Below are 18180 nucleotides of genomic sequence, written 5' to 3'. Positions count from 1 at the left end.
TAACTTCGGATTCTATGTATTAAGACAGTTGAATTTCAAATTCTCAAAGTTTTCTCAATTCAGGTTTGTCTTGACAAGGCCCCTGGCATTACTCAATTTGTTTCAAAACCTTAGCCTTGTCATTAAAGCTTTCAAGATCTCTAATGTTGTTTCTTTGAGACTTAAAAATAGACGGCTCAATTGTATAAATATCACTCACTATATATCTTTTTCTCTTTTTCATATTTATCGTGAATGTAATTTTTGTGCATATAGACTTGCTTCTCAACCATAGTTGTACACTTGATTTAATTTGATGGAATTCTCTTTCCTCTTTTATTTGAGAGGAGTCTTTTTGAAAATATATATAATTTTCCTTCTTATAGGTTCAAATTATTTTACATAATTTTTTTATAGCTCCTTTCAACTGGCCTTTGTAAATATCTGAATTTCATCATTGTTTTTTTTTAACAGTAATTTAATTAACCTTTTAATGTCTCTATTTTAAGTTCATCTTTCGTACAAAAATAAAATTATTGAACTCTTTCCAATGTTTCCATACATTTTTAAACTTATTTAAAATACTTTACTATGAAAAAACCTTTTAAACATTTTTTTTAACTGAAAGTAAACCGTAAAGACTTATACTCCGATAAATAAACCTTAAAATAAACGAACAAAAAGTTATAAAATCTATCTTCACCTAACCTATTTTCAACCCAAACTTCAGGCCTAACTGTACAATTATAAATTATTGAACTTCAATGTAGAGTTAAAAGTTAAGATTATAACTATAGTTACTGAAAATAATTTAATAAACATATATTACCAGTGTAAATTTTTATATATCATTAATTAACTAAAAAGTTATTATCAGTATAATATTTATGTTATTTTACACTTTTAGAGTAAAATTGAATAAATTTATTCAAACGAACGAGTATCTGTAATTAAATAATAGCATAAAATATTTTTATTCTCTTATTAGTACACTGTTATTCATGGTTACTTTAAAGATGGGAGTTGGAAGTCAATAAGGGACAGCCAAAGCAACTTAAATTGGGGGATTCAGTGATATATAGGGATAAGAGCATTTGTCGGCGTCGTCATCCTCTCCTCTCTATTCTCTTGCGCTTCAATCATGTTTTCCCTTTTTCATTTAATTTACTTATTTTTCTTACTACTAGTATGTCTTAAAAAATTGAATCCCTTCTATTCTATGGTTTAGTCATTGGTGGGTTCCCTTCCCTTCACTGGTTTAGGTTTTTTGGGTGCCCTTATATTCGCCACGTGATCCCCCTCCCTTTGGTCAATTCAACATTTTCAACCTAAACCTCTTCAATTTTTGGTTCAAATGTCCAACTCTTTCAAATGAATTATTAATAATAACTCCAATTTAATTATTTTGTTTAACGTTTTCAAACTGCTAACTCTACTAGACTTTATTAATTCTAGCAAGTAAGCTTCAATATTTCTACAATTATAGGAGTAGTACTCCTTTTTAATAATCTCAAATAAAATTAAAAAATGTTCATTAACTCTAGCTGTTTCAAAACTTGGTACAGCCAAAACTTTAGCGATAGACGATACTCACGCAGTGAAGGTGTTTGTCCCCCACTCTCCCTTACGTGTCAGTAGTATTCTGTATTCACCTTCTTTAATGAGCAATAAATGAATTGATCATTATATAAGCAATATTATTAATATACCAGTAATAATTTATCACTATTTTTTGCACCTTTTTTTTCCTTCCCATTATTTTCTCATGTAATCATCATTTACTATCATTTATTCTATAAACGACATTACCCTTAAATCATTACCATCATGCCACGAGGCTGGGTTTTTCTTATACTTGGCGCGGCCATATGCCACTGTCGCAACCGAAACGACAACAGGGAAAAATAATATAAATATAAATGAAAAAAAAATTGTCGGAAAGTAAAATTGGAGGTATATGTATATGAATATGAAAACGAAACATTAACATAACATACGATTATACTAGAACTGTGTAAGTCGTGGTCATACATTACATACTCCAAGGGAGAGAGACTGTGGCAAACTAAGTTTAGTTCATTCGTGTTCGCGTTTATCGTTTCCTTGTCTTTTTTATACTTCACACTACACTACCCTATAACTATAACTATAACGCCACCACCGTCTGGGTTTTCATTCTTCTTTTCACTGTCTCGAACCATTTTTTTATTCTATTTATTTCGTGGCTGGTGTGGGGTACCTGAGTTTTTTTTTTTTTTTTTTTTTACTTTAAAGTCCCCTTGTTTTTGCACCCTCAAACATTGTTAAAAGGTGCTTTTATATTCTTTTCTCCTCATCTTTCTTTTCTTAAACTTCACAATTATTGTCGTAACTATTACTCACTCTAATATTCTCATACTCACAGCTACTTTATCATTTTTCTCCCTTTCTTTTCTTCTTCTGTTCAGCTTAGACACTCATTTTTATTAGGTAGCTGAGTCTTTTTCTTCTTTTTTGTTTTTAGAGTGTGTTTTGTAACTTTTGTTTCAGATTTGCGTTTTGATTCGTTGATTCCTTCATTTCCTTGCAGTTTTGTTGCTGAGTGTGTGTGAAACTGTGAAAGAGAGTTATGGCAGGAGGTGGTGGAGCTCCAGCACCTAAGATTGATGAGCCACAACCTCATCCCCCGAAGGATCAGTTACCGAATGTTTCTTACTGCATTACGAGTCCTCCTCCATGGCGTTAGTTTTTTTCTCTTTTTTCTTTCATCATAGATTCTGTTTCTCTGTGCTCCTACTTTGAACCTGATTCTTCTGTTATCTTTACCGATATGGTATTTCTAAAAGCATGTTTTGTGATTCTGACATATTTGTTTGCGCGTGCTGTCCCTTTTTTTTTTAAATCAAATTATTGAAAGTGGCTTTCGGGTAAATTCTTTCCTTTTAGGTGCTTTGATGATAACAAAAATATGCTGCTGAAAAATAAAACTTACTCTTAAACCGATTTTTAATTTTATGTTTAAGAAGGCATGTGGAGGAAATTAAGGGAGATCAGGGGAAAGAGTTATTGGTTGTTTAATTCACTAGCCATGCCTCAAAATTTTTCATTTTCAATTTAATCATGTTTTTTTGTTTGTTTATCTTAGGGACTTGGGTTCTAATTTATGAAAGTGCAATCGAAGGTTTTTTTTTTTTTTTTCCTGTGGTACTAATTTAATTGGAACCAATTCGATGCCCTATTTGTATTTGGCTAGTTCCAATTTATTAAACTTATTTGAAATTAAACTTCTGGTTTTTCCCATCTGTAAGTTTTGACTATTCTCATTATTTCCAGATCCGGGTTGGGTACTTTATAGACTTTTTGCTAGTTCTTTTAATTCTATTTATGGCTCCTGATGTTATAATTTTAAAATATTTTACTGATTAAAAATACGTTTTTTTCTTTTTTGATTAAAAAACTATTACTCATTTATTAAATTTTGGAGCGTTTTGTAACACCGCCTGCAGTCAACACTCAACAACTTTTGATTGAACAATGTGGGTTTTATGGATAAATTAAATGCTGTATTCTGACATCATGCCAAGTAGTTGAAATTTTAAAATTTAAGCCACTGCTAGTAGTACTTCCCTGGGCTTATGGCGTTGAAAATATGACTAAGATAGTACGGTTCTCTTCATCTTCTTTAATTTGATGAGAAATTTGGTGCAATTCTGATGCAGCTGAGGCCATACTTCTTGGTTTTCAACATTATCTTGTGATGCTCGGTACAACTGTGCTAATTCCCACTGCTCTTGTTCCCCAGATGGGAGGTGGCAATGTAAGCATTAACAAATTCAATATAATTAAAGGAACAATTTTAAATTTCAAATGGAATAATTTTGAAAGGGTTATCTGATCATTTGATTGAAGTTGCACTATTCTCCTAGCAAAAAATAATTTATAAAACAAAGAAAATTGAAAGTCCATTTTTTGCAGGAGGAGAAGGCAAAAGTTATCCAAACTCTACTTTTTGTAGCTGGAATTAACACATTGCTGCAAACTCTGTTTGGAACTCGATTGCCTGCAGTAATTGGAGGGTCTTATACTTACGTTGCAACAACAATCTCTATTATTCTTTCTGGTCGATTCAGTGATGAGCCAGATCCTATAGAGGTCCTTTTACCAGAACGATTCTTTTCTATAAATTGTGTGCGGTTGATATGCTTGCCAAACAAAGGCATCCACATGATTTGTAATCTGTATCAATATTTAGCAAATTTATTCTATTTGAAATAATAAGAGCATAGTTTTCCAATGAGGGTTGGGTTAATCAATGCATTAGAACTGTGTAAAGACTAAGGTCTTGGGTTCAGTTCCTGGTGCTTGTGGCATACGTTGAAATTACAAGCAGACAATTTATAGAAGAAAGAGTGTAATTTTAATTCACCGAGCTGAATATGACATTGGATCCTGATGCTTATTTGATGGAATTGTTTCATCACTATTTTGTTTTTTGGATGCACATGAGCATTTTATCACTTTCTTCCTCTTACTTTTTGGCTTTATTTTTTCTTCTATTCAGAAATTCAAGAGGATAATGCGGGCAACCCAAGGTGCTCTTATTGTTGCTTCAACTCTTCAAATAGTACTAGGCTTTAGTGGCCTTTGGCGAAATGTTGCAAGGTTGGTCTCAGGTTCTTAGTAAGTGGCTGCATTATATTTTCTTGGTCTTCATATATGGTTGAAAAAAAATGTCTGAATTGAAATGTAATCTAGATTTAGGGTCATCTTTACCATATATGCTCATTCTCAGTTGTTACTCTGAATTGAATTTGTTTGAAGAAAATATCAATAATATAGTCCCTGTGAACTGAAAGGATCAAAAGAACTTAATATTCCTGCGATTGAGTGTAATATTCCTAAGTGATGTAACTCCAACTTCTTTCTTCAGGTTCTTAAGTCCACTTTCAGCAGTTCCTTTGGTATCTCTTGTTGGTTTTGGGCTTTATGAGTTAGGCTTTCCTGGGGTAAGTACATATTTAAATTGTTTGGGTTCAAAGCTAATATATAAAAAAAATTCAATATTGATGACTGGCTTGTGTGTAGGTTGCTAAATGTGTAGAGATTGGACTGCCAGAGCTTATATTACTAGTATTTATTTCACAGGTAGAGTTCTTTAGAGTGTCAAAAACTCTTGGCATCACGATCTCAGTTCATTTCTTTACTTTTATGGCATAATGATGGCTTGTATGGAACTTTGTTAATAACAGCTATTGGTTTTCATGCAGTTTGTACCTCATGTGCTACATGCAGGAAAACATGTCTTCGATCGGTTCGCTGTTTTATTTACAATTGCAATTGTATGGTTATATGCTTATCTGCTCACTGTTGGAGGGGCATACAACCATGCTGCACCTAAAACACAGTCAACCTGTCGCACTGATCGATCTGGTTTAATAGAATCTGCCCCATGGTTAGTAGTGGAATTTCATTGACTATTTACTCTAAATGGAATTTTTTCGCTGGCAGCTGATTATTTAATTGCCAAAATGTCCTTAAATTGAGGTGTGATTTTTCACTATAAAATTTAAAAATGTACCTTCTGTGGATTGGGGGGTTATGGAGATTTATTGTTATGATTTCCATTTAAGTATACTATATTTTTATGAGTGGTGCCTTTTGGACTTGTTGCTATCTGGGGAGATCCCTCTTAGTTGATTCTGTGAAACTTCACAGCCGAGTTTCCAATGTGAAGAACCTCAAGATGCTTTGACTTTGATTTAGCCTTATGATTACCTTCCTTTTCTTCTTCTCTGTTTCTAAATTCTGTATGGACTTTTCTTCCCAATTCCCATCTGTTGATATCAATTCCAGGGGAAGCTAGTTTTAAGCCATGAGGCTGTTCAGTATGTTATGAATTAGGAATTGTGAATCATTGTTTGGTGAATAATTGTCACATTTGTCATCTTTGAATTTTTTATATATATATTGTCATTGTTTTGAACTTTAGAGCATGATCATAATTGACATTTTTTATGCAAGACTCTGTTGCATCCTTGAGATATTAATTTATTATTCACTGATAATTTTCTATTTAGTCATAGCCTTGTGACTTGAAACTTATGGGGAAGTATTCAACATGTATTTTGGGTTTGCAGGATACGAGTTCCTTATCCATTTCAATGGGGAGCACCTACATTTGATGCAGGTGAAGCCTTTGCCATGATGATGGCATCCTTTGTTGCTCTTGTAGAGGTAATTTCTTTCTTTAGACCTTTTCTATCTATTTTTAATTTGGAACAAGAGTTCTTTTTATTTATTAATTAATTGGTATTGTCCTTCCTATGTAATACATATTTATACATTTATATTTATTCTATTAGCTTTTATATTCATAATTTCCTGTCTCTTCTGTGTATTTTATAAGAGCTTTGCAGTCAGGCATTCTGGATATCATATCAGTCTTATTTTTCTTGGAAACAATTGATCTTTAGAGAAATTATCTTGCTTTCTTAAAATAAATTTTACAAATCTTGTAGTGCATCATGATTGAATTTTTTTTCTTCTCTGCCTCCTTAGAAGAAGCATATAGTACTGAAGTCAGGATTTTAACCCTAAGAGAAATTTTATAAGTAGTTTGCCATATGTAGAAAATGGCGGTTAAAAATTGGGAACCACATTGATACTGTTAACCATGTATAGTGTGTTTGGATTTCAGTTAGAAACCCTCCACATAATAAACCAAACACACACTTAATGTATATAATGACTTTATATGATAACTTTAACAATGATATGAAAATGATTACTACATAAATGCAGTAAATTAGGTTGGAGACTATGGTTGGTATGTTAATGAACATCTGGAAGGATAATATAAGGTAATGGAACCAAAAGGGTGGGGGTGGTGGAGATTGATTTAAATCATTTTGACTTAGTTTATCAGCTATGTTCAATCAGTGCAATAGTTGGCTTTTTTTATTCCATTCTCTTGAGGGAAATTGTAATTATTAATACATAATTTACTAAATTTTGACCCTGCACATGGTAGTATTACTACATGCATGATGACATACTAACCAGGATTATCCATCTTGTATTCTATACCAGTGCCTAACTCAGTTAGTGTTATACAGTTGCTAATTTGCATTATCATTGAATAGTAATGCTTTTAGAATTAATTTATATATTCACGATTCATTTGTTACAAGCAGTCCAGTGGAGCTTTTATTGCTGTCTATCGGTATGCAAGTGCAACACCATTACCACCATCTATTCTTAGTCGCGGCATCGGTTGGCAGGTACAAAAATAGCTAATACTTCTGCATATAAATATCTTAAGTATTTTTTTTGCATTTAGAACAAAACTTAAATCAAGTTCCTTCCCATCTAATTTGCAAGTCAAACAATGGCATGTGGATATATTTTTCAACATTAAATAGCCTCCATTAAAAAAATGTTGGTGAATAAGAAAAACTTATCTCATGTCATTATTTGATTTATGAATTTGATGACAAAGATATATGGAACTTGATCTAAATTTAACCCTTAAAAATAATGGTAGTTTAAAGTCGATTTATCAACTGACGATTTTGCATTTTTGTTTCTTCTCTTCAGGGAGTTGGCATTCTGTTATCAGGATTGTTTGGAACTGGCAATGGATCCTCTGTATCTGTGTAAGACTGAAATCATTCTGTTTGTATACGTTGCTTCAATTTAGAGGAAACAACTTCCTTGTTGATGAGGTATTTGTTTGGTTTCCATATAGAGAAAATGCTGGTCTTTTGGCTTTAACTCGTGTTGGCAGTCGAAGAGTGGTGCAAATAGCGGCCGGTTTTATGATTTTCTTTTCAATTCTCGGTGAGTTGATGCAGCTCAGTGCAGTGCTTGTAATTTTGAATATGTAGTTTGCCTTAACCTAGTGCATTTATTCCCATCAACTCTTGCTAATTTTTCTTTACTGTGTAGGGAAATTTGGAGCCGTTTTTGCATCCATTCCACCTCCCATTGTTGCTGCACTGTACTGCTTGTTTTTCGCTTATGTTGGTATGTCTCATTTTTAAGATATACTCATAAGATACATTCAAACTTTTGGTTTACTTTGATACTTACAATAATCAGCGTGTAATGTTCCACTTCCATTCATTATTTGTAGGAGCGGGAGGTCTAAGTTTTCTTCAATTCTGCAACCTCAACAGTTTTAGAACAATATTTGTATTAGGCTACTCCATCTTCATTGGCTTGTCTGTGTCGCAGTACTTCAATGAGTACACAGCAATTAATGGTTATGGTCCGGTTCACACCAAAGCAAGATGGGTATGGAACTATGAAACTATGGATGTGATGTACTATAAAAAAACCTTGAATTTGTTATTAGCTTTTGTCACGAATTCACTTTTACTGACAATTTTATGTGCCTTGCAGTTCAATGATATAATCAATGTCCCGTTCCAATCAAAAGCCTTTGTTGCGGGTTGTGTGGCATATTTCTTGGACAACACACTACATAAGAAGGAAGCTGCTATTCGGAAAGATAGAGGAAAGCATTGGTGGGACAAGTACCGTTCCTTCAAGACTGACACAAGAAGTGAAGAGTTTTATTCACTGCCTTTCAACCTCAACAAATACTTCCCATCTGTGTAACTGTGCAGCTTAACTAATAAAAATAGGGGGTTTCATTTCATCCAAAATTGAGTCACAAGAGTCTCTGAAAGGTCGTGATTTGACTTTTTCTGATATGAGATTGGATCTTATTACAGGTTATAGTTATATGAAGTCCTCTTCTGCTATAGAATATTCTATAACATTTGTTATATTGCTTTTCTTTATGTAAATGCTGACTTGGAATTTGGAAAGTTGATTCACTGTAGTTAAGTGCCCATTTTATTTTTCATTCATTATGTTCACTTTTATTATTTTATTTCACAGGGGATTATTTTAAACTGCATTGTTTAATCGGGTTAATGATGCGAGTAATGTTAAATAATATCCTTTTGTCGTAGACCATATTTTATTTTTTGAAATGATACAGTACTCCAATCAGTGGTTCTTGCCACATTTTAATCTTCAAAATTTCTTGTAGGTCCTTTCTTCATTAGAATAAATTCTTGTTCAATGAGCTCTACAGTAATTCAAAATAGCTCCTTTATTTATTCATTTTTGGGGCGGGAAGAGAGGGGACAGGGGTGTTAAACAATGAGGCCTAAGCACAAAAGAGGAAGAAATATAGTGGGGATTGAGAAGAAATATAAAGTGTATTTGATCATAAATGTGGGAATTTTGGATAAAAAATGAACTGCCATAAGCATGGTGAAGAAATATTAAAATACCATTGTTGGGTTAATTACTATTTAGCGCTAACCAGACACTACGAATTAAGAGAGAAAATGGATGAGAATCTCCAACGTTGGAATCTTCTTGTTTTGAACAATTCATGACATTGCTAATATGTATGGGTTGTGTCCATGTAAAAGGAGATCGAAGCCTTGCAGATTCTCATAACCACTGAATTGAGATGGCTCTTGTACTATTTTATGATACAATTGATTTTAGTAGAAATATTCAACAACCCCAACAATTGATGTCCATAGCTTCCTTTTATTGCTTTTAGTGTGCAATACAGATATATTGGACCAATCCTTATCTTGTGTTTTAAGATATATTTTTTGTCCAACCTTACGGTTTGTATATAATGTCCACGTCCCCAAAAGATCTTGATACAAGTCAAATTCCTCTCTAACAGTGTTTACCCTGTTAGAGATGTGTTCTGCTTTTGCCACTTCTATCTAGTTGCGAGGGTAGCTAGACTAGAATCTTGCTACCAGTAACTTGTATAATCACTCACCAACAATATATGAAGTTAAGCAGCGATTCCTTGTTGTATCTGGATTCTTTTGACCCGGTTATACTATACTGCCTCGTACAAATTATACATTGTTATCTGTATCTTCTTGTAAAGTAATCGATTGTACAAGTTTGATATTTTGACTCCATATCATAACGTACCTTTCTTGTAGGTGTTAATAAACTTGCAATAGTTTTGTATGTGCAATACCTTCACGGTGATGCAGGTTATCAACTTCTCATTGTTATTTTTTTTTCTTTTTGTGAATACAACTTCTCATTTATATAAAACCAGAATGATTGGATTCTGCCATTGTTGGTCGCTTGATCGAACTAGCTCTGATACTATCATAGAATTTGATAACAGAGAAATGAAAGGGAAAGCAACTCAGTTTCATTAACCACCAAACTCTGAGTACAGTTTAGTATTTATAGACTATTCTGTTGGTTACAACAACTGTCACTAACTAACTAACTAACTCAGAAACTAACTCTCTAATGACTAACTAGAGTAAAGCTAGCTACCCGAGACTACTGCAGTTGAATAATTGCAGCTCTTACAATACTCCAATACAAATAAAATTGAGATAGTTTCGCACGTGCAACATATTACCCATAAATAGGCAGAACGACACAGTACAAAGGGTAACTAACAACAATTCCTTAATACTACCGAATTATTTATGAATATCTTGTTGGATCAACCAACCTTGTCCACAAAAGAAGGCAGTAGCATGGATCTGTAGTTGTAACAAAAATAAAAGGCAAGATAGGAATAAATTCTTAAGTTAGTTGTAAATAGAATAAAGCAAAACAAGTAGGTTAATGCTTGAACTGAAACCGTTTCAAGTTTCAACGGATTACCTCTGAGTTATAAAACTTAGGAGGTCCCTTTGCTACCCCATTTTTCTCTGGATTCAATTTATTTATTGGATGTTTGAAGTTCACTGGGGGACCCTCCGTGGAGCAAAGCATGAATCCAATCGCCCCACTGGTAAACAAGAAGAAAGAAACACTTGTTACCAAAAACGAACAAGAATATAGAAAGTTAAATAAGGAATGGAATACCTTACATATGCAGGAACTGTTGCCCAGGCATAATTAACGGAGCCTTTGAATATCTTGCAATTAGCTATGGTATCTGCAACCTCAGAGTTCGTATGCCACAACAGCACTCCACGGGGTCGAAGAGCCTTTGCTATTGATTCTAAGAAGCATTTATCAGCAAGAACATCTGCACTATGTCCTGCATCATATTGAATTTCATCATTTCTCTCCCAACTACTCTTTTCTCACTACACTTGCAATTTGGAAGAAACAAAGTTTTCTTACCCATTGCTGGAAAAGCATCCAGTATAATGACATCGTAAGCGCCCTCAGGAACAGAATTGATGAACGCAACTCCTGCATATGTTTGTTAGAAATTTGGTAAAAATAAATTGAGTAATATAACTTGTACGACAAATTTTTACAACAATTTCCCCACGATCATTTTTTTTCTCTCTCTTTGTTTCTCCACTACGCGCCTATCTTATTACACATTTCTCTCTCTGTCTCTTGATTTTCTTTCATGTGCAGAAATTATTATAAAACTTTGTTGTATAAATAACATAACTTATACAAACTCGTGTGGTTTGTTCTGCAAGTTAAAAACAAATGGTTTAACTTTTTACCATCTCTGATATGAACATGCATTCGGGGATCCTCGTAACCAACAGCTATATCTGGGAAAAACTTCTTATAAACCTGTGTACTCAAACGCATAAGAAACTCACATGGTTCTAAGAATATATTATTGGAAGCAATACGTTAAAAGTGGAACTAAGTAAGGAGTAATAACTTAAAGACTAACTTACATGAATGACCATTTTGTCTATTTCACATATATCAATATGCTCAACAGAAGAGTGGCGTGATATTTCCCTAAGAATTCCACCATCTCCCCCTCCAACAAGCAGAACCTGTAATGTTTAAACAAAAGTTTCTTTTTTCATTAGATAGGATAGTTCATGTGCAAGTGAGGAATAGAAAGAATGAACAAAAACCCTTCTTTGGATTTGGAATGGAACAGAGTGCAAGGTGAATGAGCATCTCTTGGTAAGCAAATTCATCGTTTTCTGTCAGCTGGATATACCCATCCGGAATTGCAATCTTGCCATGTCTAGATGTCTGCACAATTCACATCACTCTGGGATGTCATCAATATTTTATTCGTAAGAAACAGGGAAAAGTATAATAAAATAATTTAGCAGACAGACTTAGATCCTCCTCCATTTCTTGAACAAATGACAATATTATAAGAGGTACACTAACTTAGCTATATGCATTAATGTGATATAAATTCTAATGTGATAACATACATGCTCAGGTACAAGAGATTGTGCCTATATTGTAACCCATACACTGTAGCGACTAAATGAGGAAAAAAAGGATTAGGAAAAGTTACAATAAAATCAAATAATAACAAAAATCTATGAACAAATCAAATGATTTTAAGAGTATGGAATATGCTAACAATGAACATGGTACCTCGAATACAAGAAGCTCTTGGAATTCTGATTTCCCGTGGAATAGGATCTTTTCCATTTTATATATGTGTGCTTCTCCTGTGCATTGTTGATGTGATAATTAACAGTACAAAATGTTACTACTAACTGTTATATATTAATTATTGTTGTTACACTTTCCAATATTTTTTATTTTTATATTATTGTAAAAAAGTTAAAAATGACATTTCAACATCGGTTTACAATATGTTTAACTATTTAGTTTTGAATGTTCCTGTCTATGTGATTTATTGCTATTTATTGTACACTGTTGCAATGGTCTTACTTTCCCATCATGTGCTTTTGTAGGTGACTCTGGATATTTTCAATTAACGATGTTTGAAAATAATCACCCACCAAAAAAAAGCACCAAATAAAAATCTAAAATAAATTTATCAAAAAAAAAATCTAAAATAAAGTAGATGTCAGTAAAGTAATTGACTTGGAAAGAAATAGTTACCTGGCCAGGAAACATCAGCATACCACCCGGGAAACGCAGGATATGTCTTTAGGTGCTCCATTACTCTCCTTCTTTCCATTATCAGCTGCTGTTGTTATTACAAGGTTCTTATGATCAAAATTCTCACCCCAAACTTGTGATTTGCTGGTATATTGATAAACAACACTAGTCTATTTGGCCATTGGACTTTGCTTTTAAAAAGGTAATTGAATATGCCAATAGCTATATGGCCAATCAGCACTTATGCTATATTTGGCGTGGAGAACTAAGAACGTAAATGCATGCACCATTACAATGCATCCACCACCCCTTCACCCGGTATAATATATATAGGTGGTGTGGAGCTAGGAAATGAAAAAAAGTGGGACATGCCATTAAGGTATAATATAAAATTCTCTTCATTGTAGTTATAAAAAGAGTTTATAGGATTCACCTGCTTAATTTTGGTATATTTGGGATTTAACGTAGTTATAAAAAGTTTAAAATTAAAAAATTCAAAATATCTTACTTCATATAAAACCAACAATTTCTAACAAAATTCTTTCTTCAAATAATTAAGTAAAATCTTTTGGGTTTCATTATTTGCACTTGCTCACACTTTAGGTTTTAGTTTCTATATTTATAAATTCTACTTATTAGCTCTTATATGGAAGATTTTTTATGTTTCAGAACAAGGGATATAATTTATCTGACACTCTTTATCCTGATATATATATAAATAAAAAAACATATAAAAATATAAAATTTAATTAAATCAATTTTATTCAAATCACGTAAATAAATTCACATTAGTAAAAGGGTCACATTCGTTTTATTATTATTAAATAAAACTTATTAAAAACATCTTTAAATCAAAATAAAGTCGTCCAAGTTTACAAAAGAACTCAAGTTAAGCAGCAAAATAAAATAAAGTTTACAAAAGAACATCATGCAATTGAAACAAAAACTCATGTCCCAATGTCACATCCTATCAAAACATTGTGTCTCAGTGTTCTCTAGCATGAGATTCTTTAAACTCATCTATCTAGTCATCTGCTCCCACGAACACAAGGTTCGAGATCATCACAGGATCCAAACACAATCAACACATATGAAGTAAGTTATCACATTTCTAAATAAAATACAAATAAACAAAGACATAAGCAAAATATATTATAGAAATATTTATCACATAACTCAACTTAACACAATCCATGTCACTTCACCACTTTATCATTTAAAATTTATTTTTTCAATCACCAATCACATTACACATGAATCACACACTCGAATCAAAGACGTAACAACACTTACCAATTTCATAATAAACAACTCACAGGCGTTATGCAACAATTATACTAAAACTCAAGCCTATATACAATGTGGTATCATGTCAGTGAAAAATAACATCAGGACGCTTAGGAGTACATAACAAGACACGTCATGCAATGAATATGTCAGGTTACTCTCACTAAGTAAAATCATAAGGTGACTAGTTAGGGTCACTCTGTTTTGCAAGAATGCTCCAACTATATAGGATCAACATAGGCTTAAAGGAGCACTCAAACCAAGTGTATTTACTTCCAAGGCCTAAACTCTGAAGAATCCGTTAGGGTCTCACCTTCCTAATTTTGGTCCAACCCCTAAAACAATTTTTGCACGCAGACATTGCTCATGAATTATACAATACCTACGATCTCACATTTGTTTTCAAACACATTTAACACATTGCACTACAATTTAACACCTCAAGTTCCTAACTTGGAACCCTACATTTTCCTTTTAACACCTCGTCCATTGCGCTACAATTTAACACCTCAGGTTCCTAACTTGGAATCCTACACTTTTCTTTTAACACCTCGTGCATAAACACTTTTCTCAAGGTAAACACCAATGAAATTATTGTATAATTCACAACTTACAACACAAGTAATATCACATCAAGTATTAATCACATACTTATTCACAGCCATATTACATGTCCAGGATTTAACACATGTTCAACTTGCTACTTATACTCAATCTCAACTTGCTACTTATACTCAATCTCAATCACAATTTCGCAATCCCAAAATGATATATCATTGCGCCTCATGTTTATTTATACATCTTCATAACATTCATAACGATATTCATAACCATAATATTCTCAAACTCCAACACTTGAATAATTTTTGGAATCATACTATAACAACACTACAATATTATTTACATAAAATATTAATATAAATAAATATATAGCTAAATATATTATATAAAACTAGCATACATCATACTGGATCATGAATTTCAAAGTAAGCTTTCAATGCACCAATTCCAAATAATTATATGAACACTTTACCACACACACACACACACACACATATGTATATATAAATGTAAAAATAAGTATACATGAATTCATATATATTATCTAAGAAGTACAACACACAATCTACTAGGAATCTTTGGTCAATTTCAATTATAATATTAATTTCAAACCATATATATAAGAAAACCCTAAAAAGCACGAAAAGGGAAAAATACAAAATCAATATCTCACTCCCTCTTACAGTAAATCTCTCCTTACTTAATTTAATCAATTCATGCTAATTAGAAAAATGTCCAATTTATAGGATTCACACTCAACATAAAAACATATCAATTTCACACTGGGACATCAATTAGTACGTCAAACACAGTCAATTCGTAGTTATCATTATACAGACAAAATTAAAACGCATTAAACATCCCAAAATTAATCCCAATTTGATGCTCTAAGGATCCCTACACATGTTCACTCTAATCCCAATTGCGATAAACTCACCCCTTACCTCTAAGCAGGATCGCGCGTGTAGTCCAGCAGCGATAGCGACGTCTCTAGCGGTTCCCTAAGATTCCTCAAGTTTTTCCTCTAATTGTTCTGCTAAGGTTTCAAAACATTAGAGAGAATGAGAAGAGATTGAAGTCTCAATTTCACTGTCTCCACACAAGAAACATTTCTCTCTCTATAGACAATATTTCGCAAATCCCAACAGTGAGAATGTGCGTAAATGAGTTTCGAAGGTGGTGTCCAAATTTCGATCGTAGTTTTACTAAGGTTTGAGTGTATGCGGGAAAAAAAAGAGAAATTTGGGAGAGAAAGAAGAGAAAACTGAATTTGGGAGAAAGAGAAAGCGTAAAAACATATTATAAATGTAAAAACTGATCTAATATGTTTCTATTTATAGCTATGGTACTTTGAGCCTATTATTTTCTTTATTTTTTTATTTCATTATTTTATAAAAATGAACTCTATTTTACTTCCTATCAAGTGAATGAATAAAACATCCTTTTTATTTTCTAAAAACACATATTTATTTTATTTACCTTAAAATCATTATTTTAATTAATAAAATTATTTCTTCTTATTTATTTAATTACAAAAATTTCATTATTTTCTAAAAATATATTTATTTTTAAATAAAATATTTTTAAATTTATTTTACGAAAAAATGAAATGTTACAATTTAGTTGATTAAGCATGATGCATAAATGTTGTAAACTCTTTATTTTATATCTTTGATTCCTATAGATAAAAAAAAAACTCTTAAAAGTTTTATGATTTCTAATCTCTCAATTTCTCTCCCTTCTTTCTTTCCCTGCCTCTGGTCCCATGCACATGCAAGTTTGCCCGTTACCTAATTAATTTTTTTAATTATACTCTTATCAACATTCAAAAATTGATATCGATGGTTGGTTGCTTTTTTTCCCACATATATAAATTTGTTACTTGTCATAACCGTGGTTCTGATATTCAGTGTATAAACTCATCGAATACCCTTTCCTGGAGAGTAATTATTTTTGTTACATTTATAATTAGTCATCAATGACATGATTCACGAACTTCTTAATTTATTTTACTATAACAACAACGAGATTAGAATCTAATGTCTTGTGTAAATTACTTCAACTCCTTCACTAAACTGTCCAATGGTTTGCTAGGTAAGATTTTCCAAAATATATAAATAAACTCTTCCGTTGAATATTCACACACACAAAAAAAAAAAACTATGTATTAACCGTATAAAGCAAATTCATATCATAATTTATTACATATATTAAATTTTTTAATTCTTATAATAATTACTTAAAAATTATATTAATAATAATTTGTGATCATATAATAATACAATCCTACACGCATGACCATTATATTAAAAAGAAAAAAAACTTCTTCCATTGAATAAATTATTGAATGCCTAATCAATTTACACACTGCAGGATCTGACACAAACAAATGATTCATTTTTTTAATATATAGCACATGTCAAACGTGATTGTAATAAAGCAACAAACTGACTAGTTCTTGCTTTTGAGTTGTTGGTAGATAGTAGATACTAGATGAAGGAGGTTTCCAACAGGATATTATATATTTAAGGTTTAATTATTTATTTAGTTTATGTAATTTTTAAATTTTATTTTTTATTTTTTATAATTAATAAGTGAATTTTTTAATTTTAAAATTTATATTTAATTTTTAAAAGGTCTTTGCAGTTAAAGAAATTTTTTTAAAGATTTGAGAATTAAATTATAAACGTTAGAAATTAAAGAAATCACTTAAATGAGTAATTAAACTTATATTTAATTGTACATTCAAAAGTATTCATATAAAAACTGTTTTATAAATTTTCGTTGAGAAAGAATAAATTAAAACATTTTTAATGTTTTCAATTTTTTTTTTTGAAATAACATACACACAATACCAAATAAATATACTGTTCAAATTTTTAGAATATTAAAAACTAATTTAAATGAAAAGCAAAAAAAAAATATAAAACTTCTTCTCAAATGACTTTTTTTTTCATCAGAACCAAAAAATAAAAGTGCATGCAAGCAAAGTTGGCCGGTTGGTCTTGCAGGTACTATCTTTTTCCCCAAATATATATCGTCCTCGTCGTACTTAGAATCAAGTTGGCTTAACTGGAAGGTTATAAGCAGGACCCGATCCAATACCACGTTTTCAACGTTAAAAACCATGAACAAATGTTTAAATAAGTGGCATCTACAATGGACTGCTTCAGAAGTGACGAATCACGTAAAATAATGTGAATACGTACAAATATTTGTTAATAATTAAAATTGATTTTAAAATGATATGATTTATATTGATATGTTTTATTATAAAAATCAATTTAGAAGTAAAATTTGGAATAAAATTTTGGATCCAACTTAGAAAATACTCAAAGTTGATTTAATCTAAAATTATTTTTGAATCATAATTAATTTTGAATTCTTTTTAAATATAAGGTTAAATATGTAAAAATATATCAAAAATCAATTATGAACTGAAAATCAACTTTCTAACGTGAAGCTAAACATGCACTAAGTGAATGTTTGTCATCTACACAAAATTTAAGTGCGTTAATTGGAGGCTAGACATTGTAGTTTCTGCGT

The 18180-nt window shown here is 31.7% G+C and overlaps 2 protein-coding genes across 5 annotated transcripts; one reads left to right on the top strand and one right to left on the bottom strand.

Annotated features, from left to right (window-relative positions):
- Nucleotides 1-1969: 1969 nt before the first annotated feature.
- Nucleotides 1970-8830, top strand: LOC100804903 (nucleobase-ascorbate transporter 6). 3 transcript variants are annotated; one of them, XM_014775443.3, is made up of 15 exons: nt 1970-2048; nt 2549-2699; nt 3678-3775; nt 3934-4110; nt 4520-4620; nt 4889-4964; nt 5044-5103; nt 5226-5410; nt 6096-6192; nt 7152-7238; nt 7555-7613; nt 7706-7797; nt 7906-7983; nt 8093-8253; nt 8362-8830. In XM_014775443.3, exons 2-15 carry the CDS (start codon nt 2588-2590, stop codon nt 8578-8580), a joined length of 1602 nt encoding a protein of 533 aa, XP_014630929.1. In that variant the 5' UTR covers nt 1970-2048; nt 2549-2587; the 3' UTR covers nt 8581-8830. The 3 variants fall into 3 exon arrangements, with proteins under 3 accessions (XP_014630929.1, XP_006579556.1, XP_014630928.1); XM_006579493.4 differs by lacking the exon at nt 1970-2048 and adding an exon at nt 2104-2289; XM_014775442.2 differs by lacking the exon at nt 1970-2048 and adding an exon at nt 2285-2448.
- A 1403-nt stretch (nt 8831-10233) lies between these two features.
- LOC100805622 (spermidine synthase 2) lies at nt 10234-11776 on the bottom strand. 2 transcript variants are annotated; one of them, XM_041015898.1, is made up of 6 exons: nt 11637-11776; nt 11454-11526; nt 11113-11184; nt 10849-11026; nt 10645-10771; nt 10234-10520 (listed from the first exon to the last, which is right to left on the bottom strand). In XM_041015898.1, the coding sequence occupies exons 1-6, from the start codon at nt 11646-11648 to the stop codon at nt 10458-10460; spliced, it is 525 nt and encodes a 174-aa protein (XP_040871832.1). In that variant the 5' UTR covers nt 11649-11776; the 3' UTR covers nt 10234-10457. The 2 variants fall into 2 exon arrangements, with proteins under 2 accessions (XP_040871832.1, XP_040871833.1); XM_041015899.1 differs by having other exon boundaries at nt 10484-10771; nt 10854-11026.
- Nucleotides 11777-18180: the final 6404 nt, after the last annotated feature.

This window comes from Glycine max, chromosome 5 (genome assembly GCF_000004515.6).
Source record: "Glycine max cultivar Williams 82 chromosome 5, Glycine_max_v4.0, whole genome shotgun sequence".
NCBI classification, from domain to species: domain Eukaryota; kingdom Viridiplantae; phylum Streptophyta; class Magnoliopsida; order Fabales; family Fabaceae; genus Glycine; species Glycine max.
Note: the sequence above shows the minus strand (reverse complement) of the source record. Positions and strands in the feature narration are given on the sequence as shown.